At 40.8% G+C, this 27743-nt stretch overlaps 4 protein-coding genes across 5 annotated transcripts in view; 2 read left to right on the top strand and 2 right to left on the bottom strand.

Moving 5' to 3' along the window:
- Positions 1-9960, top strand: part of LOC107191483 (neuroligin-1-like) — a 39458-nt gene extending 29498 nt beyond the window's left edge. The window contains exons 8-11 of the mRNA XM_015580544.1: positions 6801-6952; positions 7046-7158; positions 9079-9209; positions 9316-9960. Of these exons, the coding sequence (XP_015436030.1) occupies positions 6801-6952; positions 7046-7158; positions 9079-9209; positions 9316-9891 (972 nt within the window). The 3' untranslated portion in view covers positions 9892-9960. The remainder of the gene's footprint in view (positions 1-6800; positions 6953-7045; positions 7159-9078; positions 9210-9315) is intronic.
- Positions 9961-19921: 9961 nt separating this feature from the next.
- LOC107191679 (ras-related protein Rab6) lies at positions 19922-22649 on the bottom strand. The gene is made up of 6 exons (XM_015580775.1): positions 22444-22649; positions 21735-21793; positions 21090-21249; positions 20808-21013; positions 20659-20725; positions 19922-20301 (listed from the first exon to the last, which is right to left on the bottom strand). The coding sequence occupies exons 1-6, from the start codon at positions 22511-22513 to the stop codon at positions 20234-20236; spliced, it is 630 nt and encodes a 209-aa protein (XP_015436261.1). The 5' UTR covers positions 22514-22649; the 3' UTR covers positions 19922-20233.
- Positions 22650-24095: 1446 nt separating this feature from the next.
- On the top strand, positions 24096-26127 carry LOC107191735 (protein phosphatase 1 regulatory subunit 21). The gene is made up of 6 exons (XM_015580836.1): positions 24096-24243; positions 24323-24426; positions 24603-25448; positions 25521-25667; positions 25750-25983; positions 26053-26127. The coding sequence occupies exons 2-6, from the start codon at positions 24364-24366 to the stop codon at positions 26077-26079; spliced, it is 1317 nt and encodes a 438-aa protein (XP_015436322.1). The 5' UTR covers positions 24096-24243; positions 24323-24363; the 3' UTR covers positions 26080-26127.
- Positions 26128-26616: 489 nt separating this feature from the next.
- Positions 26617-27649, bottom strand: LOC107191734 (iron-sulfur cluster assembly 2 homolog, mitochondrial). Of its 2 annotated transcripts, none has more exons than XM_015580835.1 (3): positions 27607-27649; positions 26916-27134; positions 26617-26830 (listed from the first exon to the last, which is right to left on the bottom strand). In XM_015580835.1, exons 1-3 carry the CDS (start codon positions 27615-27617, stop codon positions 26656-26658), a joined length of 405 nt encoding a protein of 134 aa, XP_015436321.1. In that variant the 5' UTR covers positions 27618-27649; the 3' UTR covers positions 26617-26655. The 2 variants fall into 2 exon arrangements, with proteins under 2 accessions (XP_015436321.1, XP_015436320.1); XM_015580834.1 differs by lacking the exon at positions 27607-27649 and adding an exon at positions 27386-27596.
- Positions 27650-27743: the final 94 nt, after the last annotated feature.

Below are 27743 nucleotides of genomic sequence, written 5' to 3'. Positions count from 1 at the left end.
GTAGGACAAATGAGATTTCGAGATATTCGAGGAATAGAGGAGGAGAACAGTCGACAATCTGGGGGAAAGATTAATATCCAACGAAGTCGCTCGGAAAACTGTTTCGCCGATAGACAGTTTCACGGACTCGCGAAACGAAACGTCGATCGTTCGATCGACCTGTGTGTGTGGCGATCGAGGCCGTTGGAAATCGTTTGGAATTTGTTTACTGGGCCGACTGCCGATTAATTAAAGTCGATGAATCGGGGCGAGATCCATGCGCCTCGACGGGCTCCCGCGATACCGTAATTAGAAAAAGCCCGTTTTTCACGGCCGCAACAACGGGTGCTTCCCAAGGAAACTACTCGGTTCTTCGCAGTCCCGCTGCGTCGCAAAATTAAATTCGCGAAACGATTACGCTCTCACGAACGTGGAATCGAGTTTCCGCTCGCGAGCAAGGTGGGAGAGGGGGAGGAGACTTTCATGCTCGCTAAACTGCGGCACTTTGCACGCGCGAGGAACGGAAGCCCCGTGGAAATGGCTGCGAACGTTAAATGACTTCTGCCTGAGTCGAATACGCGCGTGTCCCGTTCAATGAACTGCAAGATGCACGATCATATTTTTTTCGTCGAATCTACTAGTAGGTATACGAAATTCAGTTGAAGTTGCCGAATATACAGGGTGTCTCAGCTAAAGGAGTCCTCCCAAGTGTCTCTTTCGTTTTTCATGACATGAAAAATGGTCATGTTACAATTTGAATGGCTTCATTGCAGGATTCAAATTTTTTTTGTGAAAATCATATATCCTTTATCTGGGAAACGTGTGTTTTTTTTCTATCGTATTTCGGGGAACCAGGAAACGAAAGATTGAATAACGAAGGGAACGAGTAGCTCGGGTCTTCCAGTTTCCTTTTCCTCGTCGAGGAAAAATTCCTGTCAGCTCGCAATGCTGAATCCTCAAAGCGACCCAACCGTCGGGCCTCACGAGTGTTACCGTCAAAGCAGAAACTGTGCAAAGACGGCGGCTGGTGGTGGAATTTAGATTAAACTTCCGTTTGAGAGCTTAAAGGACCACCGGGTAATTGAGGGGAAACGCAAGGAAAAATTCTGCGACTCCAGTTGCGTGAAACGATCACACGATCGCGAATTAATCGCAGGCGATATTCGAAAATGGCGCGGACAAGAATTCGGAGGAACGAAAGAAACAGGCTTCTTTGTGGTTCTTCGGGAGGAATGGATTCGTTTGTATTGAAAATTCATAATTATTCCCCTCTTTCGGAGACTTTCTTCAATTTGTTTAACCCTTTAATACCCAGACTTAAATCGTTATTTCAAAATTATGGGACCGATATATATGTTGTATCTTGTTAGTTTGAAGTCGACAGTATCAGTATTAAGCAGACCAATTTTTGTCCATTAGTTTTCGCTTTTTTTATTTATTTGTAATATTTATTTTAGAGATCTACTTCACATCGGTGAATCGGAGGCACTTAAAATGAGTGTTGCATCGATGCAACCTTTGATCGACAACCCTTCGATTCAACCATCTTCAGATAAAAGGATTACAGGGTTCATTAAAATGCGGAAAACTTTTTTAACGGGGTCGCTAAATGTATTCATCAGTGGAAAATCTTCGTTGTTTTTGAGTTGTTTTTGAGTTGCATTTAAGGATCGCGAAGTCTAAAAGGGAACTGGAAACAGAATGTCAAGGATTTGAAAGAGAAGATAGAGGGAAACGAAATCGTCACCGATGGCCAGGATGAACTCGAACTTTCCCAACGGGAAAGTTCCGCGGAACTTTTCCGATCGCGAAAAATTCTCGTCACCGTTGCGGAATATCCGACGAAATTTCAAAAAAGTTTCGTCCAACCCGCGGACAGGGTGCGTCGTCGCTTATCCAGCGTGCGCCAAGGAAAATCGCGTGTTACGGAAAACCATCAACGGTGCGCGAGTGTTTCAGGAACGCGGAACTGGAAAACCCCCTGCCTCGTTGAATGGAACCGCTGTTAGTCGCATATTCATCGCGGGCGTCCACGAAAACGTTACGCGGCGGAATTTCATTAACCTTTTCAGGATAGAATTAGCCGGGAGAAAACAAATTTTTTTTACTTTTGCGGACAGCAGTCTGGACAAAGTTTTCGCGAAATTTAGAAAGGATCGCTGGGACAGACAGCATTACCCCGTGTATCTTGCGTCCCATCTCTCGCCTGTTCAATGGAAAACTTTGTGTCGTCCTTACGCTCGAAGCAGGTGTATAAAATAAAACGAGGAACCTGGAACTCCGGGGGGGGGGGGGGGGGAGGGGAAGGTTCCGAAACGAAGGAAAACTTTTTAATGCAAACGTTAGTCCAGTGCGGAGCGGCGAAGGGAGGGACTGAGAATCCGTTGGAAGAAAAAAAAATTAACGACGGTGCGAATAACGATAACGAGTAACAATAAACTTAATTATCACAACGAACGTGGATATAACGGAAGGCGTAACGTAATCAGGAAAAAATTAACAAGCCCCTCCAGGCCCCGTCGCTGTTTTAACGAGGTCGGAGTACACGTCGACGCGAGTGTAATCCTTTTAGTCACGTAAATGCAACATGACGCTTCGCGATATCGCGAGCCGTGAGAGAGACAGAGAGAAAGAGAGACGCTTTAATTCCGACCACTGAGGGGAACTTCATAATTCGTTTCGATCACCGGATTGCGGTTGTGGAGTCTGCTTTCGAAACGGAAAAAAATATCCCCGCGAACCGACACCAGGCAATTTAAAGAAACGCTTTTATTCGAAGCGACTGCCAATATATACATATATCTATAACCGAAGTTCCCTGTACAGTCTCGTACAAGAAATTCGAAATGGAGATGCCAGAGACAACGCACGTAAACGAAAGCTTCGTCATAGATCGCTGACTGGATTCATTGAAATTCCGAATTTTCTTGAAAAATATCTCTCGTTTTTTTTTTCCGAGTAACGGGAGGACAGAAAGACCGTGGACGGTGGCAAAAAACTAGCGCGAGCCTGTCGCGTTAATGCGCAGGAGAATATCAAAGGCAGCCGCGCCGAGAAGCGTGTTTAAATTTAAATTTAGATCATCGATTCCACGCCGTTGGAACCGTCGCGTAATAAGCTGTACGCTCCGTGAAAGGGGGGTGGTGGCATTAACACCTTCGTGTACAACCAGAGAACTCGGCCTGGAAAGTTCCAACGTTTTTCGTGGACCACCTCCGGTAGCCGTGTTCCAATATTTCTAGCGAACACTTTTGTCGCTTGACGACGGAACGTTCGACGCGTGCACTGGATTGACAAGCAATTTCACTAATTAACGATCAGAACCTCTCTTTTTCCTTTTTTTTCAGAGAGACAGAGAGAGAGACATGCTGTTTTATCCCGTCTTTATATTTTCCTATCGCAAACGGTGTTTAACGCGCATTCGTTTCACCGGTCTTATTGTCACCTCGTCGAGCGAGCGTTCGTTGGAAAATTGCGAGTTCAGCAGCGTCGATCTCCACAGGGCCAAAGACGGGACGAGGGTGGGAGGGGGTGGAATGGTATTCGTATGCAAAACTCGGAGAAAAGGACGAACGAGGGATGAAGCCGGTGAAAGGAAGGGTTAGAAAAGAAATGAAAAGGCAGGGAGGGAACGCATTCAAGGGCTTCTAACTTGGAAAAGGCTGCTGGAGAATGGGAACGAGTGAACGCGCTAATACCGTCAAGGTACCCCCATTCGTTCCTTCGAGAACGCAAACGACTATCGTCGAAAACAATCGTTACCCCACCGACAATTCTTACGTAATATTGAGCACATTACAGGGATGAAAATGGTAATGCGAATTTCAATATTCTTAACGGTAGAAGTGGTTCATCGTTCGAGTCTCTAATAACGTTTCTACATCGTACTATTCTGACATCATCCAGGAGAGGCTGTAAAAATGTTTCTGCATCCTACTACTCGGGCATCATTTAATAGAGGTTATTAAAATATTTCTACGTCGTACCTACTACTCAGGCATTGTCTATCAGAGGCTATAATACTATTTCTACATCGTACTACTCAGGTGTCATCTTTTAGGGTTCAGCCATAATCATTGCACACCCCTTCCAGTAAACAGATTATGTATTATTGACACTATAGACATCGAAGGTCAAAGCAAGTAGTCGAGGAAGTAAAATCCATAAGCACGTTTCTAGGGGGTTGGGGTTTGATCGTGTGAAGAGAAGAAATTTCAGAAACCCAGAGACTAGTCGAGAACTAGGTGGTAAACGACCGACCGGTCGAGTTCTCTCTCGAAAAGTTCTCGAAACTCGAACGGAAGAAGGTCGAAAGAATCGTAACTGTTCCGCACGTTGAACCGCCCGAGGTGAAAGAATCAGATTTTCGAATCTCGATTCCGAGGTTTTTTTCCTTCGGGACGTTCCGTTGGATGTACAACATGGGGGGAGGGGGTAGTCAGGGAATCCAATAGTAGGTATCGATTGCAACCGAGCACTCCATGCCAGGAAGCAGAAAGAGAACTCCCGGGACTCTCGGAGGACGAGGAACAGGGTGAACGAGCTAGCGAGCGCGGTCGAGAGATTCGTGGCCGCGATGTTGGAACGAGATGGGCTGCTCCTCTGTGAAGTGGACGGTAGAGTTGAAAAATAAAATTAAATCTGGTAACTCTCAGCGCGATAGAGAGAGAGAGAGAGTGGGGTAGAAATAGTTAGAGGGAAGGAGGTAAACAATGGCGATTCGTAATTAAAACGGACGAAGAAACACAGAGTGGCGAGTGAGGATGAAAGGCGGCAAGGTAAATAGAGGGCCCGGGTGTTTCGAGGCATAATTAAACAACAGCAGCTCGGCCTGTGGAAGAACGGCAACAGAGAATAGGGAACGGTGAAATTATTTAATAACACGAAACGTCCGCGGGTAACAGAAACGGGATAACGGACGAAGAGAGAAAGATAGACGGCACGAAGGGAAACGTGACGAATTATCGTGAATGTTCGCGCCAGGGAATCTGTGGGTGAATTAAGGGACTGAACGAACAGGTGGGGGGATGACGGAGACGTCGAAGGGACACCGCGTTCGATTTGTCTTCGCGGATTCCCCGGCTGGCGGGGATCTTGGCCGCACCTGGTTCCGTTGGAACGGGGTTCGTTGATGGATCTTGATCCTCGCTGAGGGGCAAAGAGGGAGGTAAATTCTCCTCGAGGAATCCGTGAACTGTTCGCGGAAGTTTGGAGATGGCCGCGATAGCTGGGTACGTCAGCGATTTAATGGATGACAGATGCTCGGATGGGGTCTGATCATCCGTAACGGTAACCGTACAGAACGCGCTATACCGTTGAGAACGCGTTCGAATAATAATAAAACAACGAATGTAACGCGAAAGTTCCATACACTCGTGCAAATGTCGAGAAGTAAGCATAGAGGGAGCAGTCGATCCGTTCGAGTGAATCGAGCTACATGATTTTCAAAAGGCGTCAAGTACTCGCACGGGAGGAGGAGGGAGAATCGATAAGGGAAATATTAGGGAGGAAACGGTGCCACCACAAAAGATGCAGAAGGTCTCTATTACAGGGGCCGTGTGCTCAAACGGAACTGTGCAGAGCTTCAATCTTGCTCGGGACGAATCGACCCTTTCTGGTTCGAGCCAACCGAAAATGCGATATTTGATCGGGAGAAAACCACTGGCGCGGGAGAACGAAACAACACCCCCGCTTCCCTTTGTAAATTGAAACTAGAAACGAGGCTGGAGTACGAAACTTGTGCGGGAAATTATTCAGTACCCTTGGTTCAATTTACGCTGTGGAATTCCTTCTACGAATATCTCGATAAAATTAAAGTATTCGTCTTTTTTCTCTTTTGTCGGATCGACAGAAAGCCTTTGACTTCCGTGCTCGAAGATCAGCTTAGAAGCCCTTTAAAGCCCGGGGAATTCTCAATTTTTCGGGTGGAAATAGAGATGTCCAGTGGCTGCAGATTGCTTCCGCCGCCCTCTTCTCCTCTTTTACCGGACAACCGATCTTTCAGACTTAACGAAGGGTTCCGAACGAGTAAGGGGGCAGTCGACTTTTCCCGCGGTGAAGCCAAGCGTCGAAAGGACGAGAGAAAGAGAGAAAGAGAGAGAGTAATCTCGAAACTCCGGGTCGAGCACATATCATTCCATGCTCATCCAGCTCTTTTCCTCCTCAATATCTTCGTGCCCCGCTGGAAAAGCCTTTCTACCGTTTGAAATACGAGCGACGTCCCGTGTCGTTAAAATGCCATCAATACTTCAGTCGGGGGGGGGGGCACCTTTGTGGATCTTCGGTCGTTTCTTCGAGACGGACAGGAAAAAAAATGATATTCAGATCCGTGTCTGCGGTAAACGTTTTAAAGGATTCGATGACTCGAGGACAGAGCTCGGGAAAAACGAAGCTAGTAGTCGGATCTCTTTTGAGATCATCCGTGCCAACTTTCGAGTAGTAGGTTTATCCAACCATATCATTCGTGTATATGATGGAAATACAAATCGAAAAGTCCTTTACCGTTTTGTGATCTGAAGTTCCATTTCCGAGATATTAGCAGTTGAACGAGCTCCAATCAGCTGAGCGGTCGGTCACGCGTATGCGCGACTCAGCTGACTGGCCTATGCTTCTTGACACTGTGTGGCCGACCGCTCAGCTGATTGGAGTTCGTTCAACTGCCAATATCTCGGAAATGGAGCTTCAATTTACAAAACTGTAAAGGACTTTTCGATTTGTATCTCCATAAGGAATGTGCATGTCGCGGCTCTTCCCATCATTTTGTGGCACCCTGTATAATTTTCAAGGTTATCTAGGCTAAAAAAGAGCGTTCAACTTTTCAGAAGCCAGGCTGCATCCACGGCGAGGATCTGCCATATTTTTTTGGAGCACCGATCGTAGGCGGTCTGTCCCATTGGCCGAAGAATTACACGAAAACAGAGGTGACGCTCTCCGAAAGCGTGATACTCTACCTGACGAACTTCGCGCGTACCGGGTGAGTCGTCGCAAAACAATTTCACTCCATAATCATCGTATCGAATTCGATGTACGAACTCGCTTTGATCCTCTGCCCGTTGTTCTCCGACAGGAACCCGAACGAGGGCACGCCGGAGTTCGGACCGATGCGACCGGAACGAACGAAAGGCAGGAACATCGATTGGGTCGAGTACGAGGCGGTGCACAAGAAATACCTGAGCATAGGTGAGTAGCGCAAAAGCGTCGGGCTTGAAATTAATAATCGTCGAAGCCTTGAGTCGACTGCAATGCTCCAAGACCCTCGAAATTTTCATCTACCGATGGGAGAATTTAACGGCACGAATTTCGTGACGAGGAAACGAGGTTTTCGAACGGGATGCTTCTCCACCGACGAGCAAAAAGTATTCAAGACACTTGGCGTACAAAGAACTCGTTAGTGAAGTGCGAAGCTATTCTCTGTGAAAGTTAAGCTTTCGAGTTTGCAGCTTAGCATCCCGGCTTTAAAACTTCGCTTTTGAAAATCTCACTTAACCCGGAAAAGCGAATGATTTTCTTCAAATATCTCCAACAGAATAGAAAATTATATCTGTACATCTGAATTCGCCCGAGTGATCGGAATAGCGCGCGGTGGATCTTCTCGTGGAAAGGTCTGAATCGGTGACGAAGGAACAGAAGAAACATGTGTGAAAGAAACACGTGTGTGTGTGTGTGGCCTCTGCGCCTCATTTCCAACCGTAGAAATTGTTTTTCTCGCGGGTACCAAGCGCGCCATGGCGTTTTGAACCGGAACCGGGAATTATTATATAATCCGATTACGTTCCCAAAGTGAGTATAATGAATCCAGTCTCCGTGAGCTCGCACGCATTTCGTGCATGTAACTAAGAGGATCAACGGAGGAGATTTATTTGCATAATTCTCGTTCCTGGAGAGAAATGAGAATGGCAGTTCGTCAGGAAACAACGCCGCGGAGTCCCGCACGGGAGTTCACTTCTGCCCCTCGGAGCTTCACTCTTCAAATTGCATCGCGACTTTGAAATGAAAAGCCAACGGCGGCGTCGCATCAGCTGCGTTACACCTCTCTTCTCGAGCCCCTCGACACTCGAGTCGTTCTACGGCTCTTTCTCTACCCTTGTCACCGATGTATTAAAGGAAACCTTGCCAGAAGAACTAGAAACTCGAGAGAGAGACAGAGGGAGAGATAGCATATTATTGAATTAATTCTGCATGAAATCACTGCACAACGAACCAAAGGGATGTTCCTTTTGAAGTGTCGAAGAAGAATCAACCGTTTATTCGATAGGCCCAACTAGATTCTTAACCCTTTGGATACATTTGACGACAGAGACTTTTTCGTACACTTGGCTTGCCTAAGTGAAAAATGACGAGTCTGACTCGTCATTCGAGTTGAAACAATATTTAAGTACCATCCAGAGTAGCTTTTTCCAGTTGTAAAAAGAAAAATGAAATCCATGTACAAAATTCGTTCAACTAATTCGGTACCCAAAGGGTTAATATTTTTAAATACAATCTCTTTTTCTCTATCTCTTTCTCTGTACGCCGTATTCGTCGGAATGGCGATCGTGACACGACAAGTAACCCGAGGGTAGGAAGAGAGAATCGTCAGCACGAGCAGAATAACACCGAAGCGGGGTAAAGTTCGGTCGCGCGCTCGAGTGCCGGCAGTGCAGCTCAAACTATGCCGCGGCGTTGGCCGCAAGTAGAAAAGTCGAGGCAAAGCCAGCCCGAGGGTTAACCGTGTTCTCCTCTGTATTCCTCCCCGTCGCGACTACTCTGACTCTCCCTTGCCCGGCGCGCGCGCGCGACTCCCCGGTAGTTTGGAACTTTGAGGCACACTGACTAACGAAGCTGGCTTCTGTATGGGATTACCATGCGACAATAATTAATTACCCTCGCTGTTAATACGAAAGGGCTGCATCTCGTGGAAAACCATCCCTCCACGAGGTTACCGTGCGAGTAGCTACGCCGCTGGCTGCCTGCCTGCAAGCCGTACTCGCTGGTGCACGGTTCCCTCTAAAAGCTCACCGGCTCTTTCTTCCTCTTCTTTCATCGTTCCCCTCCCTCGTCACGCCCCTTGTCGACTTCGTCTTTCCGCTGACCTCGCTGAGAAACCATCCGTGTTTCCAGAACCCAAGTCGAAGCTGAAGAACCACTACAGGGCGCACAGACTCTCCTTTTGGCTGAACCTAGTGCCAGACCTCCATAAGCCCGGATCGGACGACGTTCCTAGGTCGCATCATCTACTCGACACTGAACAGGTATGTACGTTTCTGGTAACGCGACAACAATGTCTCGAGCCTTCTCTTTTAACAACGGATCGTCGGCATCGAATTGTTCTCGATCGATCGAATCCGCTCGTTCAAGGTGCCGCCAAGGTTCATCCAAAGGATACCAACGACAACCAAAATGACCACGTCGGAAGTGACCGTACCGGAGAAGCAGCTGAACGTCTCGACCGCCACGCCGAGCGAGCTAGCCTTCGAGGATACAACGACGCAACCCGAGGACGGGTTCGCTGCTTACTCGACCGCCCTCAGCGTGACGATAGCGATCGGCTGCAGCTTGCTGATCCTGAACGTGTTGATATTCGCGGGTGTTTACTATCAACGGGACAAGAGCAATCAGCACAACTGCTCCAAGAAGCGACAAGAGAACGGACAGATGCCGAACAACATATGCGGGGACCTGGAGACCAAGACGGCGGAGAGGCATCACATTCAGCACATACCGCCCCCGGAATTCGCAGATTTGCAAAATAACAGCTGCCACGTGCCAATGCCACCGCCACCGCCGAAGAACACCAAACCAGGGAAGCCAGGGCAGAATCTGATCATCAGCCCTAATCAGCTTCAACAGGAGAACATGGCGATGACCGGGACCGGGACATTGAAGAAAGGCCATAATCATCAGCAACAGGTCATGGACGAGCTGAGGGTCTGACTCCGGGAGAACGTTGTAGGTGCGGAACAATTAACGGGGACAATTGATAGAGTGAAGAAGGGTATGAACAAGGGGTTTATTGAACTTTCTTTGGAACTGTGCTGTTTCGTGTCGGTGGTGTTTAACGGAACAGAAGATTGGACGGTTTTACATGAACACCCGAAGCGAGACTGTCGCCAGGGAAAGACTATAGGACGGAGGGGGGATGAACGAAGGGAAGCTTTGTCGTGAAAAATATTAGCGTTTCCGTAACAATTTGCATTCACGATCGATCGTGAGACCTTTGGAGAACAAGAATGATATTTCGCGTGGAGAAAAATTACGCGAAACTCCGACAAGAATTATCGAGACGTCAGAGTTTAATATCTTAGAGAATCTTCGATCTAACTTTAATTCAATTGAATATTAAATACGAGTAAGACGTCTGGCCAGTGTGTTCGCGGGCAGAAGAATTACGAAAACGAACGGAAGCTACCAAGATCGAGGTTCTCTTGGCGATTCTCGACGATCTCCGGAAAGATCCTTGAAAATCATCGAGACCGTATTTGATAAATTTCGATCGAGCAATCCATCCTCCGAATTCCTTCCCGAAACTGTAGAAGCGCCTAAGAAGCTAAAAAGAGACAGACAAATGCAGCCTGAATAATCGCCGGAGGCACGAACAGCATCTGAAAAATGTTATTGTTTTCTACCGATTGCAAAAGAGAAAGGAAAAAATTACCGCGATCAACTGCCGAAAAATCGAGTAGTTTTGCGATATGTAAAAAACCACGGGGTTTCTTTCAATCAGGACGCCTTTATTTCACAAGGCTGCACCATTTTTTGTAACCCATCGCGGTCCGATGGACCTTGTTTCGCATTGTAAATTCCACATTTATATTGAAAATCAATTGGAGAACAGCAAGCTGATCGCGACACAGGACCGCGATGGGATTAGCTGTACGTTTGCGGGGGGGGGGGCGGCCATTTTGATATCACGATAAGTCTGCGTATCAAATGGACAGAATGACGGAGGATCTTTCGAAATTTGAAAGATTCCTGGTTCTACTCATCATTCGTCGACTGGCACGTCTGTACCTGCCACGGATAATTCATTGAAAAATAAAAACACCTGTTCGTGGATGTATACCGGTTTATCTATAATTTGATAAAACACTGGCGACCGTCTGACGAAAGATCAGTGCCTCGGGATCGATTCCTCATTATTTTGCATCGAGAACAATCGAACGGAAATCCGGGGGCGCTGTCGATCGCCTAAATGCTCAATGAAAACACAAGAAAGGTAAGCGGGTGTAAAAAAAAAAAAAAAGAAATATCACCGAAGTTACGACAGATCCGTACTCTCGAATCGAATAGCTCCGAAGAGGGATTCATTTTTTTACTACGGGAGAATCGAGACGATCGAGAAGCGGGATCAAGGGGCGTGATCAATTGACCGTTCAAAATGAATAAATAACACCATACTGCCATAAAATTGGGAGAAAGACACCTTAGCTAACCGTGGTGAGTCAATACGAGGCGTTGTTGCCTCGACAGCGATCGATTTGTCGCAAGAGGATCGCGTGTACGATAGAGAGAAGGGGACGGAGTGAAACGCGGAAATGGAACCGAACAAACCCGTTGTTTTCAGTAAGATTTTTTTTAGTGTGAATCAAAGACTCGGGAATGTGACAAGGACTCTGGAACAGAGAACGGGTTTAGACTGTAAATAATAAATAATTATATTTAGTGGTTCGTCGAGTCGCTGATATTGTTGTGCCGAAAACAAAAATGAGTGGAATGAAATGGGTAACGGGTGAATCCCGCGATTCTAATTGTGTCGAGTAACGGATGATGACGTGTGTGACAGCGTAGAAGCACTGGACGTAATTTTAAATTTGTATATAATTGACATTACAATAAACTATGTAAACAATTACTATCGGTCCGTAGCGTTCATTTGACTTGTTTCGCAGGAAACGTTCTCTCGTGCGGAATACACAGTTGTCGAAGGGATACACACAAGTAAGTAATAATAATTCGAGACATTCTTAATTGTTACGTAAAACGAATCCAAGAAAGGGACAAACATCTTTATTCGTTTGTTCGTTTCGAAAGCTCTAGTACTCTTAATAATACAGGCACGACATACATACAGTTACGACAAATTTGCAAAAACTTCGGTAAACTCGTCGCGTGAATGTGTTTAAAATTAAGACACAGTAGAAAAGATCATTTTAATTATTTTTGTTGCCACAATAACGATAGACACGTTGGATGATCCATGGATCCATCGTTTTCGAAAAATCTCACGTCTAACTATGAACGATTATAATATAAACGCGGGCAACCGATTGTAAGATTTCGTGGTAACTTAGAACACTTATCGGTAAGTCAGTTGAATTTTCTCTCAATTATTCCTTAGGTTGCACAGTGATGCCAAATCGCGCGAAAACCTGGATAAAAACCCCAAAAATGAGGATGTAAATTTCGAGTTTTGAATCATTTGTTTTGGTACACAGTTGGGTCATTAAACGTCGAGGGGTAGGGCGTCGATCATTTCTACCTGGATCTATAATTCAGTGCGAAAGTGACCTTAGTTCTAACCGCACCTTACGTCGAGAAACAGCTGAAACGTGTCGGTCACTTCAAAACAGTGTATAACACTGGTGAAAGTGCAACTGGTGTGTGGTGAAACGAAATCATAATTGAAGCGTAAAACATGAAAATTTGTGATCTCTTTGTACAAGAAAATACGGAAAAATTTCATGTGAAAATCAGAGAACTTCATATTTCGGACAGATTTTCCCGATTCGGCACCACTGCGCGTTGCAGGTACAATATGTATATTAAAAGCTCTTTAATGTGAATCCCATTATTCTCTCAACATTCTCCCTCGTACGAATTCAAACCAGCGAATATTCTCTCGTATTTTTACCACAAAGTATGTGCTTGCAGAACGATAAAGCTTCATCAACGTAGAATTTTGTTAATGCAAGCCCACCCCTACCCCTTATTTAATACAGACACGACCTCGTGAACAGATTAATAGAAGGATTAGCGAGACCCTGCTACATCTCTCGTTCCTACGATGCATGATTAATACGCCGACAAGTCCACGTCAGAGGAAACTCCCTTTTAAATCCGATTCTTAGTTCATTCGAGCGATCTTTCTCCTCCGTGATATTCGGATCAGCGAAACGCTATCGTCACCCCGTCTTTTTTTGCATTTCGCTTTTGATAACTTTCTTTTTTCAGTCGGCGATATTTCATGAACTTACCCAATTATTCGCTCCAACTCGACTTACCAACACAATTCACATCCCCGGGGAAAAGTTCGAAACGAAAAATCTGTTCGCGGACCCGGGGCTGATTATATTCCCGTTTCGATTGAAATTACGTCGAAATGAAAAAAAAAAAAAAAAAACGAAAAGGAACGGGATTAAACAATCGACATTCGTCCTCCCCCCATGGACGTTTTTTTACAAAACTTCTCACGGCCCCTCGTTCGAGGAACTTCGACCAGCAGGCACGAATATTCCGTCCGAAATTCACGGATCACCGAAGTGTGTTCCCTTTCCCGGGGATTGAACTTTACGAAACTTCGAGTGGAATTTCACCCTTCGATCCCCGTAATTTCAAACCGTCCCGAAGCTACGAAACACCACCTCCGCCATCCCCCCTTTCCGTATTTATACCCGATGACGAAGGGAGTGCGGGACAGTAAACACATCGCGAACGTGTTTGAAGTTACGCTGAAATTCCGTTTACAGTGGCCAAAACTATCTTATTTGACGACAAAGAGACGGCGGAGCATCACGAATCGGACCGAAAACCGCTTCAATAAACTATATTCGAACACGTTATGAATAGCTCTGTGAAGACAGCGGGTATAATTGTAGTCTGGTTATCCCTATTAGATCGTCACGGTATTGTGATGGAAATGTCAGTGTACCTATGATCGTACATCACGATGCTTTAATCAGACCGCCAGATCTGGATTCGCTCGGGCAAATCGAAATTAAATCTTCGTTGCATCGTGCGATGCTGTTTCCCAGTAATTAAGTAATTATAACGTCGAGATCGTATCGGTTAGGATAGAATTGCTTGAAAATGAAATTGAAAAAAATTACTCGATTATCAGCATTTTTAATGTTGACGTAATGTGATAGAGAAAGTTCATGGAAAAGTCACGTCAAATTTGAATAAAATCTGCTCGAAATTGATCGAATCGGTAATGACACTTATCGTGATTCTCTCTGAGCACGAATCGTTGCAGCTCGGACAATACGATCGATGATACGCATACGCCATATAGGCCATGTAGCTCGAAGCTAAATAATAATTTCGACAATGATGTTATTTTACTACGGCGAACAGGAAACAATAGCAAAAGTCTAGTCAACTCCCTTGTGCCATACATTTCTGATCTCTCTGACAGAGAGATATACATAATACGCGTGTACATATTTATACGTATATAATATTGCCAATCATAAATGCACTTTAGGTTCCGTTCTAGTCGGGACGTTCGCTCCTGCGCGCGGGAACCGATCGGAAAGGTATGCTTTCTCGATTCTCTGTCGTGTTTCCTGAAAGAACAAGGTCTGTGGTTATTTTTTTTTTTTTTTATTTTCAATTATATTTCTGCAAGATCTCGTTCGATGACGTTAAACAAAAGCGTACATTATTTCCTATTTTATATAATGTATCGGAAACTTAAAGCCTTGACGTTTAACCCTTTGAGCCTCGAGTCTCGAAACGAAACGCCCTACTAAACTACGAAGAAACACGCTCTACGGAACGAAGGAAATCAATTACGTTCACACCGAAGGTATATAAAAAGTATCACAAATTTAACGTTCTTTCTTTCTACGTATCAATGATTTTATGTAAGGGGGTTCGATGACTGATACGGATTCGAAGGTAAAGGGACGCACGGTTTACGCTTAAAAAAAAACAATACAAGTCGAATTGCCGTCGAGACTCCAAAGGTTAATCTTACAATTAATGAATATCGCACCCTACCTGCTACGTTAAGTTTGACAATTTAATTGCAAAGTGACGATACAGCAAACACTCTATTCAACTAAGAAACATCGGCTACAATAACTTTCACCACAGAACGCGGTTGCCTTGCAAATTACATTCACAAGATATTCCCTTTGAAATGCTACAAATCAGTGTCGCTATGATACTATTAAACCACCCTTAATCCCTTAGCTGCGACGAATTACCGCATACGGAACACAGGCAGTGCACTGAGTATCACCGTAGATTTTTAATCTGTCATCTTTAATTTAACCTTTTAGCTACAGCAACACTAAACGCGGAACGGTATCTCTGTACGGCGAGCACTGCCACGGACTGCGCAAAAACGGCATTAGTACCGAAATCAGTGTCAAAGCCGATACTTTAATTTTTTCCAAATCAAAGCCGACATGCACATGGCTTCGAAACGCCATAAATTTAATAAAATCACGTTCTGTTCTTATACTTTGCGTATAAAAACGTTTCCATGACATATACATAATGTACAAGGTTTTAAACACGAGATAAAGAAGTGAACCACTATAGGTGGCGTACAGTAGCTAAAAGGTTAACAGTGTCACAATACAAACCAAGCGACACACTTAAATGGAACCCTATCTAAAATCACTAGCAAATCTTGCTATTTCCCCGGGAAAATCTTCGTCGCAGCGAAGGGGTTAAACCGCAACGGAAAGGATATTATCTCAATCCCACTGCGCCCCCGATAAAGCAAGCACCGTGGATCACTTGAACGATCAACGCGTCGATCGTTCCGACTAGATCGGCGTACGTTTCGATTCGTTGGCTTCACCATCGCGGAGAAGACATCCTCGGCGATCCTATCCCTCGATCGAGACCGGAAGTGTCCTGCCCTCTCGGCCGTGCGAAAGTAACGCGTCCCCTTAGGCGTGTGTATGTGTGTGTGTGTGTCTGTGTGTGTCACTGTGTATGCTTACAATAGGCGAAGATTAAACATTAGCGATTCATCCTCGGTATGGAAAGTTCGTAAAAGATCCCTATCCTACGTCGAGCTACGAGCGCGTTTCCGGTACCAGGGGATCCGCGAGTGTCTCCTCCGCTCGCGAGGTCGAAACAGAAGAAGAACAAAAACCAAAAATATACAATACGCTTCGCGTGGCACGCCCCGTAGAACTTCTAATAAATAGTCCCCGAGTCTGTGGATTAAACGAGAGTGATCTGAACGCCGGGAATGGTACGAGTTCGCGTTCGCCTGAGCGGTTCCAGGTAGGATTTTTCAGAAGATGTTCTCAGTCAAGAGTCCCTACAATCTTTCGTTTCCGTAACCATTCAACGCATGTTGGCGATATACCGCATAATTTTTGTGGTTCGAAGACAATCGCTCTTTATACTCGATAAATTTTCGTCTCACTTTCGAGAGGAAACGAACAAAAAAGCAAACAAGAATTCATACGGTACGGGGTTAAACGTGAACTAAGTACCATTGGGCCGTCAAGATCCTCTCGCACGCTGCGATACATTACGATGCGAATCGACGCAACACACGTTATTACACATGGGGCTGGCGCTAGAAAGACAGTTTTAACGTTCAGAAAACAGTGCTAGGGCACGTAGAGTTCACGGTTAAGCACGGCAGATTAATGAATTACAACGTTACGACTTTCATCCCACGCCTCTTTCTCTCTCTCTCTCTCTCTCTCTCTCTCGTTACTTCTCATTTTCTTTTTATAGTATCGTTTTCTCGAATAAAGCCTTATCACATCAATGTACAACGACGACATTAGGGAGGCCTACGCGACTGCTCGACGTTCTGCGTGCAACCGAAGGCTTTCTTCATCCTCGCGTATCGCTCTTAGAACGCATCTAAATTGGTCTCTAAGTTCTATTTCTCAGGCAGGTGCAAAATTGGCCCTCTCTTCTCTCAGTAGCAATCTCTACGGGAACGCGAGCTTCCCGATCCAACTGGTGCGCTACCACTTCGCCCATTTTTGCTCAAACCCGTTCCCCCTACTCCAAGGCGTTTCCTCGTTGTACGTCGCGCACAGTACAGGTCTTACAGATCGCTCGAGTTACCCTCAATTCGTTTAATTAATTAGATACTGGCGTACTAGAAGCGTTCGGTCTCCTCGATGAAACACACAACGCTTCGGTGTTTCGTCGCTCGACGCTGCGTCGCAACGGGACTCGTTCATGAATTGACACGCGCGCAACTTTTGCAATGGTTCCTGGATTTTTATCTGTGTCACATGCTCGCAGAAAGAAGACGCGCGCGCAGCAGCTCTTACAATTCGAATTTTTCTGCTATCTTTAGAACACAATATTGCTTAGCGATTTCGTTAAAAGAAAACCAACGCCTTCCTTTCTCTCACTTTAGCAAACGACGGCCATTACAAATATGGTGCATCGCCGAAGTGTCAGAATCGTCTGACCGTAGAAATTATGGTACAGACGAATATAAAACAGCAATGATGATTCATCGAGAAACGATCGTAGAAAATTGATGAGTAGAAGCAATTGAGCATTTTCCGAAGGTTCAATGGAAATCGCTTTCTCTCGGTGAAACGCGCGTATTCTTCAATTTATGAACGGATCACGTATCAAGAGTCGCTCGCTTATTACCAAGTAATATCGAAAAAACGTCTATAAAGATTGTAATTACGATTACATTATAAATCTCGAATAATTCGCCGCCGAAGAGGCTCGCCAAAAAAACGCGCTCTACGAATTACAATTTCTTTTCCCCGCGACAAATATATCGAGGTCGCTCGATCGTTTTTATTCCTCGACTACCAGTACGATTGGGCTAATATATCGCTTACTTTCAGTCGTTTTCTCGTGATTGCGTGTATGTGTGTGTGTGTGTGTGTGTGTCTAAGCTCGTTTAAGCTTCTCGGTATTTTGTGCGTGTCGGGTAAGAAAATTTCACCTTTGAAATCGCGACTAAAAAGTAAAAACGCCACGATAGGATGAGCTGGAATGCTTGAAAGGTCCATCGATTACCGACTGAGTGGTCGAACATTTTTTAAACAACAGAAAAACGAAGAAAGAAAATGGAACATCGAAAGTCGTGATATGTACCGAGTCATAGAAAGCTGTTTTGTTGCGTATTGCTTCGATCGCCTGAGGAATTATAAGAACGTTATAGAAATTTATAGAACAGGCCCCACCCTATCATCGGGCGTTTGACGCAGCTTTAGATCGACGAAATCGATCTAGAGGTCTCGACACCGATCTCCGGTTTACGGAGCGGCCGAGAGAAGATCGCAAGTTCGTTAACGATACAATAAAATAACCGCGCACTATAACCGCACGAAGCTGTCCTCGGATTAACATGGAATAGCAACGAATCCCCGCTAGTTAACGACTTAAATGATTACGGCAGAAGTAGTCGATAAGAACGGTGTTAAGTGAAAACATTTCCGTGTATGCCTTCGTCGCGCAAAAACATATCGGCCACGATGGTAGACATCAGAAGAAGCCAGCATCTTGTTAATAGTATGTGGATGAATCGTTTTTTGGTTCTCGTGTCTGAATGTCTCAAAGGAGCTAGCATTTATTAGCCGCACACTGATAAACCGCCTCCCTAGCAAATGCAGCCGCTCTCCCCTTCGGATTCGGAACCATTCTGCATCGGTGATTGATTCTGCAAGTCGACAGCTGCTTTCGTGTGTTAAGGCGTTATCACAATTGAGCGTGACCATTAATTCAATTTCATGATATCGCGTTACATCGTGGTACATACACCAAAACTATGCCTAACATTCCTTTATTTCCCAGAATGAATCGGTTCATGTGATTCGCAATTGATATTATATTGAAAATTTCGTGATCTTATAATTCTATACGATGCAAAGAACGTGTTAGACCTTAGAATCGATACTGTAAATTTTAATTATAAACTGTTCAAAAATGGGACGGAGCATTCCCTAATATTAATAATAGTGAGAAGTTTACAGCTACGAAGCACCTTAATAAAAGATTATACATTCAGTGCTGTCTGTCACATTTTTACACTACCATACAAAGAATCGTATGAATATTAATGCTACGTAAAATATCGGACAAACACGGATAAAGCAAGTCTCATAGCAACATCGAAACAAGGAAATATTTATATATATATATGTATATAAGGAAAAATGGCAAGAAAAATTGTGGAGTTTAGAAAATTAATATAAAAAAAAAGATAAAGCTATTTCAGGTTTTTTTATATAAATTAAAATATTACAATAATTATTAACAAAAATGTCATAATATTAGGTATAATAGCATTCTGTCTATCCATATCCCAATTTTAAGTTAATATGTACAAATCCGAATTTGTCAGAATCTTTTTGCTAATTCCTCTATCTATACGTTTTCCTCCTTTTATATAAATGAGTCTAATTCAGTTCAAAATGTATAAATAATACTTCAACAGGAAATGCAGTATGTTAATTTATGCAGCGATTGTCCCAACACAGGGGAAACCCTTATACATGAGCAATGTGTTCTTAAAATATTTGTAAAAAATGAGATAACATTAGCTGTTAGTTTTGCGTCGTTGCTATTCGTTTTCTTTAAGTTATTCTCTTTTCAATCGTTCGTAGTACGCACGCAGGTACATTCTGTGTACGAGTTTTTTTCTTCACTATTTCAGTTTAAATCGAAATTGAATTGATATAATTATACGAGACTCTTATTGCTGATAGTTGCAATCACTTCAAATCAATAGATTTTTGTTGATTAACTTTTTGACTGCATTTACGCAATACGTAATTTTATGGTTTCACCATTCAGTAAATTCTGATAGCACCTTATATATACATAACTCTAATATATAAGTGCACCATATCATGCAACTGCAACATCGATCATGCACACGACTAGTATCCCGTTAAAAAGATTCTTTTTTTTCTCAGAATGCAAAACATATTAGGTTCCATTAGTTAAAGATAAAATTATAAGTACACGCGACCAAAAATGCTCGTTTAAAAGTTTTATTTTTCAAGTTAAAAAAAAAAATAAATCAATGTGTTCTCTAAACATGACAGGTGTCAATCGTTGACACGTTAAAAAAGCAAGCAGCAGTAATAAATGATTCGAAAGTTTAAATAAATTGGAATATGTTGATTGGATATACTGATACACACGAAACACGTTATTGTGTAAAAGCAGTCTGCTTAAGCTACCGTGTGATATTTATATTCTCATAAACAAACAATTCAAGCTATTCAGTGTAGTGATATTACTTTCCACATTTTGAACTGTGGAAAGAACACAGGCTGAATATGCCACAGTCCTAGCGTCGAAAGTTTAATTTATTAATTTAACTTAAGTCAGTGTCCTGTCTACCATTAAGCTGATCGGTGGTTTAACATGCACAACTGCTCTCCGTTGCTTTCAGTTCAATTGGTGTATCCTTGAGAACTACTTCTTGCACTACAGGTTTAGCAACATATTAAGGAAAACACAAAAAGAGAACAGAAAAAAATAAATTGTTAATAATATTAAATAATAAATATTAAGAAATCATGTATTCCAAATGATGTTTAAAATATGGGCAACAGTGATGAAAGACTTTTAAGTGATGAAGTTGGTTTAAGAAATATTTTATAACTTAATTAATATGATTCCTGTAAAATATAATAATTAACTGTGTAACAAACATAATTGCTATATAAATTGAGGACCTAGGATATGCTTCTCACTGCTATATTCTTAGAAAAAAAATTCCTGAAATTCAATTGTGTATGTACCATGCATATGTGTGCATTATATATCTTACAAAAAGGATACTGTCTTCAGGAGGCTTATTTTCAGTGGAATCCATGCCTGGTAAAGCTGCTGCTACTCTTCTAAACAGCTGAAACACAAATAAAACGTAATTGTCAGTTAATAATGTTAGTTGTTAAAATAAATGTTACAACTATTATTATGACACTTACTTGTTTTACATTATACCCGGCTTTAGCACTAGTTTCAATAAACATTACATTCAACTCTTTAGCTTTTCGTTCACCTTCTTCTGTTGAAACTTGTCTTTTCTCACTCAAGTCTGTCTTATTACCCACTAACATAATAATTACATCACTACCCCTCTCAGCCCGAACATCATCAATCCACTTTGATGTTTGGTGAAATGAATTTGCATCTGTGTAAACAGTTCAGGTTCGTAGATGCAGTAATATTAGACTAATGTGACCAGTTTCCTTATAAATTGTACTTACTAGTAATATCATATACGACAACTGCAACTGTAGAATCTCTAATGTAACTTGGTATCAAAGATCTAAACCGTTCTTGACCTGCAGTATCCCACAGCTGTAATCTTACAGTTCTATCTTCCAGATACATAGTTTTACTTAGAAAATCTATACCTATTGTAGCCTGCAACAAATAATATTATTTCTGATTACTGTAATATGTACAACACATACTCTGCTGTAACTTCTTATCAATATGTAATATATGCATAGGTACTACAGGTTAAAGATCCCTTTCTATTAAACATTATTATGTGTATACATAACAGAATAATAGAACTTGATTGATAACCTGTGATAATCTTATATTTTGTTTCTCTGAATCTGTCTATTAGAAAAGTCAATATCTTGGTCTTAGTAGAGTCTCTCCTACTAGCATTTGTCCTCGGCATATGATATTGACTATTTCATAGAATAAAAGTATATCTCATTTTAAAGTTATAATAGGTTTAATTAATTTTACCCAAAAGCAAGATATAAATAATTTCAGAAATTTTCAGTATTGGTTATATGATAAAGCAGGTAAGGAAAACAGTTCTACAGTACATAGAAGAACAAACTCTAACAAATTATTCCACATTTTTCATGAAACCATTAGTTTCATCATACCTGATACGTGTTGTCAAAGCTGTCATACATAAACCGTGTAATAAGAGATGTTTTTCCAACTGCAACATCAAATCACACAATTAATGCAAAAAGTCAATTACATTTTACTAAGACATTATATGAAATTATAATCAAAAGTACAAAATTTTCTCAGTAGATAAGTGTCAAATCTACACAATAACTCTCTACAATTTGCATTACAGAAATTGAAAGACATAAAATATTAATAAGCCTATCATTTTTTTTCAGTGATCATTAACTATTTAAATACATCCAGTATTGTTGAATATTGCAATTGTAGTAAGAGTACGGTATTTCGACGTGACCCGTAATCATTTGAAAGGAAACAAATATACCGCACACCGTACGAAGTTGAATACATAAATTAGAAATTTTAACGGTTAATGGATACTTCTATAGGTAAAAGCAAGAAATCATTGAGTATAATACGAAATACGCATAAAATTAGTGACATCGTTCAAACTGAATAGTACATCGAGACGGTGACAACAAGAACGACGCCAAATTCGATCGCAACGATTATGTTGCAAAGCGGCCAGAAATATTGATCTATAACCTAGAACAGCGGACGGAATTCAAGTGAAATTTCCAACCACGACAAACGAAAAGTCTTCGACAATGTAAAACGGTTGGGTACATCGGTAATATTGATCGAAAATCAACGGAAGTGTATGCAGAAAATACTTACCGCTCTGTTCACCGAGAAAGACAAGCTTGAATTTACGCAACGGGTTTCCAAAATCACCCGAAGACGACATTTTCTTTGTATATCAGAACTACTACACGATGAGTTGTCAATACTAAGCGCACGGGAATAACTTAATTGATGCGACGAGTCATTAATTTTCACGAGAATTCATTTAACTTGACAGATCGTAGAGCCACTCCTTACTTCAGTCGTGAGGCAGCCACGTTTAACTGGGAAGTGACGTCATTGGTTAGGAGCTATCGTGTCAGGTTTTGGTCATCTTCATCTAGATGGCGTTCGACTTATAAAATACCGAGTAAAATCAGGTGCTATGTAGGTGCTTTTACTCATAACTATTTGTATGAAGGTATCGATACATACCCGGTATCGAAACGAAAGTATCGATACCTACTTGTATCGAATTATATTTTTCTAGATTTGATACTCAACACAAAAGTTATTTCTGCGTTGAGAGAGAATAAAATACAATACTATACTTTACATATTTATTTAAATATTTAATATAAAATATAAAACATATAAACATAAACGTATGTATAAACTATATACGATATACGTAATATAAGATATACATGATAAATAAATATTTACAAACAACTCACACACATAGGGTCTCTTACACATGCTCCACGGGTTCTATGGCACTCTACTTGCCAAGCTACATCTCACAAACATGGGGTCTCTTACGTATGCTCCGGGGGTTGTAGGACCCCCTTTAAAAAGCTACTACCACCGACTAGGTATAGAATAGACCTATCATCCAATGCTTTTTTCTGTCCCACGTTCATAGGGCTACGTAGCCCTGTTACCATTTTAGTATCAATATCCGACGTTACCGATAAAGCATGACTTCTGAGTATTATTAGCACAAATCAAGTGTTATATATTCCATTCATATTACGTGTATCTATTTGATTTCACGAGAATAAAAATATCCGATGCTTCAGTTTAAGGTTAAGGGATAAATATGACAGTCATGAAACATGAAACGGAAAAGTATATATTTTTTCACTTAACTACAATACAATTTCTTAAAGAAATCTGTATAAAGGAGTACAATAATAAGCACGTAATAATTTTCTTAATAAAAATGATATTTCAATTTATTCTTGTATCAACAGCCTGGAAACTCGTGAAACCATAGTCTCGGTTCATAAATTAATATCAATATTCTAAACATTACATGAATTGGTAACGTATATGTAAGAGACCCCGTATGTTGCAGCATTGGGTCATAGAACCCCCGGTGGGGGCGCCAGAGGACCGTGTGTAGTGCGTGGGGTCGTAGAACCCCCGGTGGAGGCTCCAATGACCCCGTGGAGTGCGGAGCAGTGTCACAGCACCCCCACAGGTGGCGTCAGAGACCCCGTGTGGTGGAACCGTGGGGTCATAGAACCCCCGGAGGAGGCGCCAGAGACCCCGTGTGATGAGTCGTGTTAATACATATGTAGCTAAATGCATTTTAAAATATTTATTACCTGTTGATAAAATATCGACGTTATTCGATTTAAAAATCGACTAACAACTAACTTCTCTTCAGTGAGTTATCTTCACAATTGACGATCAGTTGGTACTGAATATATGTACACACCTGGAACTTTCATATAAAAGTATATCATATTGGGGGCGTTTTGTTAATACATGTTGTCGTTCACAAAATTCCATTAGGAATTTAGTGTATAAACATATGGCTTTTTCTCATACGAACGACATTTCGTCGTGATTTTCGATTACATCTCATTGACATTTGATGATTGTGTTTGTAGTGCTACATACTATGTATGTATTTCCTGTCAAGAAACACTGTGCCATGACAGATATTACAACAATGAGCAATTTTTAATAATTATTATTCAAGGTCACAATAGTGTATTAAAGGAGGAGGTAGTGGAGAACGTTATGGAGGGTGTCCATGGACAACTACAGACTAAATACCAAAAAATTGCCACAGAATACTCAAAAGTAAGGAAAGAATATGTAGTATACTACGTACATGACATTTAAGGTTTTCAGATATATTTATAAAGCAAATCATTTGTCTTCTGTCTTCATATTATGTGTTCTCACTTATTTTCTAATATAATTTAACATCCCCCAATATTACTTACACAAGTATTACCAAGATTTTTATTTTCTAGATTCGTGCTCAAGCAAATGTTCTAAAAAAGGCTGTGATCGATGAACAAACACGTAATGCAGATATTCGTGAACAATTAAAGGAAAAAGAAGTTGAACTTCGAAGAGCAGAACAAGAATTAGATAGTTTATCTTTTCGAAATCAACAATTGACTAAACGCATAACTGTATTACAGGAGGAACTTGACAAAGCGCAAAATAAATCCAAAAAGGGGAAAAATAAAGTATCAGATAATAATAGCCAAATACAAGCACCGCCAAATCATATCTTAGATGAAGAGTTTCAAAAGAAAATAGTTGAGAATGCTCAATTGTTATCTCAAATCAGTGATAAAGATAGTGAAATTGAAAGTTTAAATGAAAGGATACAACAATTAGAATATAAATTAGACCATTGTGAAAAATCTAAAGTTGAATTAGAATGTCAATATCAAAGCACAATAGACAAACTAGAAAGAGAAAGAAATGATTTACACAGAAAGTTAAACGATAAACAGAAACAAGAAGAAACTGTGTCTTGGTCTAGTAATGAAGGTAAACGTGATGGATATGAATTGGATAGCAAAATAGGAATATCTAATCATCGTCAACTGGAACAATCTCCATTCTCATCGCCACTTGCTTCGCGTAGATCATCAAAATCAATTGAAGGCAGACCTTCTAAAGGACAGGAGGATAATAATGATATTGATTTTCCAAAATTAGTTTGCTTAGAAAAAGAAATGAATCATTGGAAAGCACAATATCACATACTCAAACTAAAATATGATGAAATAGAACAAAAAGAATGTTTAAATACTATGCAAGTAGAGAATGAGTCTTTGCAACCAACAAAAATAAATAACATGGTAATATTTACTTTAACACCTTTGTATACATTTTCTCTGAAACTAATGTAATTAAATCAATGTTCATAACAGATTGGAACATTGACAGTACCTTTTCCTATACCAGAAGAAATTGAAGCTCGAGAAGCAAAAATCAGAGATTATTTTCTACAAGAGATTGATAAATTAATAACGGAGAAAAGTATTTATCATGTTAAAAATTTAGCTATGGCTGCTAACGTAATTAACTTACATTTAATCTATTTTTATAAGATCGATATTACTTTCCAATTGAATGTCTTATTTAAGAATACTTTTTCAGAGCGAAGTTATGCAAGTTCATTTAGACAGAAGTGAATCGAAGAGAAAAATATGTGAATCCTCACTCACAGAAGCGTTCTCAAACTGTAGTATACTGCAGAAAGACAAAGAGATACAAGAAGGAAATTACAAAACCCAACTTAGTACTATGAGTGAACATCTAGCAAACATGAATGAGAAACTTATTTCTCAAACAGAAGAAATACAACAACTGAAGTTTGAACTTGCTAATAAGGTAAACATTTATTCATAGATGTAAATATTAATATCTTAAGTACTTTGTACATGATTCAATCATTTTCAGAACAATAAAAAGGGAAAACAGAAGTGATATAAGTTTGATTACAAAGTAAGAATTATTGACATTCCATCAACAACACAAACTAATCAGAACTGTTGGTAACTTTAATTTCGTGTAACCGTGACTCATACTTCAGAAATAATAATTACAAGTTTGATCACATCCTTATTAATATACTAAAGAACTTCTAAAATCAGTGTTATATTATTCATGGATTTAAAATAAGAATTATTATTAACGTTCGTTCTTTGAACGTTTATAATACAAGAACTTTACATAGAATCATAAATACATGGTATTAACATTTACACATATTTACAGTCAGTTTATTACAATGTCAATTGAACAATTTGTTCCTCTATACTCTGAATTAAATAGTTTGTTTATAATTTACTTGTTATAAAATAAAAATGTAAAAGCTTATACATAACAAATATCCCAAAATATTCCATGTGTAATAATTGTGATGAAATGAAATGAAAAATATGCTTCTACAGCAAAAGTGTTAACATACTTTCAGCTGTTATTTTCCCAAACAGATAATAAACATGATGCAGATAAGATTTTTTCCCTCTAAATTTAAATATACTATATGCGAAGAAACCATTACACTTTAATAGAAAAACTGGCTCCGCAACTACAACCTTGCTCTGCTAAAGGATTATTAGTTATCCTAAATGCAGAACGTATTAATTCCGTATGGTATTCTATTGTTGCTCCTTTAATATATTCTAAAGATGTTGAATCTATAACCACTTTGGCACCATCCTTTTGAAATATTCTGTAACACAGTACATTATTTAATTATCTTCTATTAGATAAATATAATCATACAAGTACCTTATTTTTTGTATACATATGCTTACTTGTCATCTTCGTTTATATTTGTGTCAAAGTCAAATTTATATTGAAATCCTGAACAACCTCCTCCTTCTACCGTCACTCTTAAATATGCATTATCGTGTGTAATTTCCTTTAGTCGTTTAACACAGCTGTCAGTAATAATGATGCCATTTTCTGGCTTGACTGCAGTTGCTGCAGACATTTCATTTGACGAAACAGTAGATACATTGTACCATGGAGATCTACCAATCAAAATAATTTCTGATCAGTTTATTAATAATACAGACTTGCAATATTTCAAAACATTTCATAATAGTATATACAATATGTAATACAATTTGATCTCTGATAAAAAATACGGAACATTTATTGTTGACATTATATACTCTTCTATTTATATTCCATTATCAATAATAGAATTTTTTGCTGCAGAATTAAGTTAAAACACACGTAAAATAAATAGAATAAGATATTTAATTAAAGCTTTACTTACGTCAACAAACGTGAAAAATATCGGTTTGCGACGAAATTAGAAGAGAGACCCCAAATAGTATGTTTCAATTTCGCCATATTTTTAACAAGCGTAAGATAATCAACAACTTCATAATACATAGACGTGAACAAGAAACATAATCACACACTATTTGCCACCGAACTTATAGAATAATTAGTGGAAATATTACATGCACATCCTTAGTAATAAATTTTAGTTACATTATATTCATTGCTGAGGAAAACTACGAAACCACCATGCTAGTTGATGCTAGTGAGCAACAAAGAGCATAAGGTAGACTGAAAGCAGCCAATAAGAGTTCCATGTTAAAAGATAGTATATGAATTTCAACGCCCTC

The sequence above is a fragment of the Dufourea novaeangliae genome, unplaced genomic scaffold, assembly GCF_001272555.1.
Source record: "Dufourea novaeangliae isolate 0120121106 unplaced genomic scaffold, ASM127255v1 scaffold228, whole genome shotgun sequence".
In the NCBI taxonomy this organism is placed as follows: domain Eukaryota; kingdom Metazoa; phylum Arthropoda; class Insecta; order Hymenoptera; family Halictidae; genus Dufourea; species Dufourea novaeangliae.
Note: the sequence above shows the minus strand (reverse complement) of the source record. Positions and strands in the feature narration are given on the sequence as shown.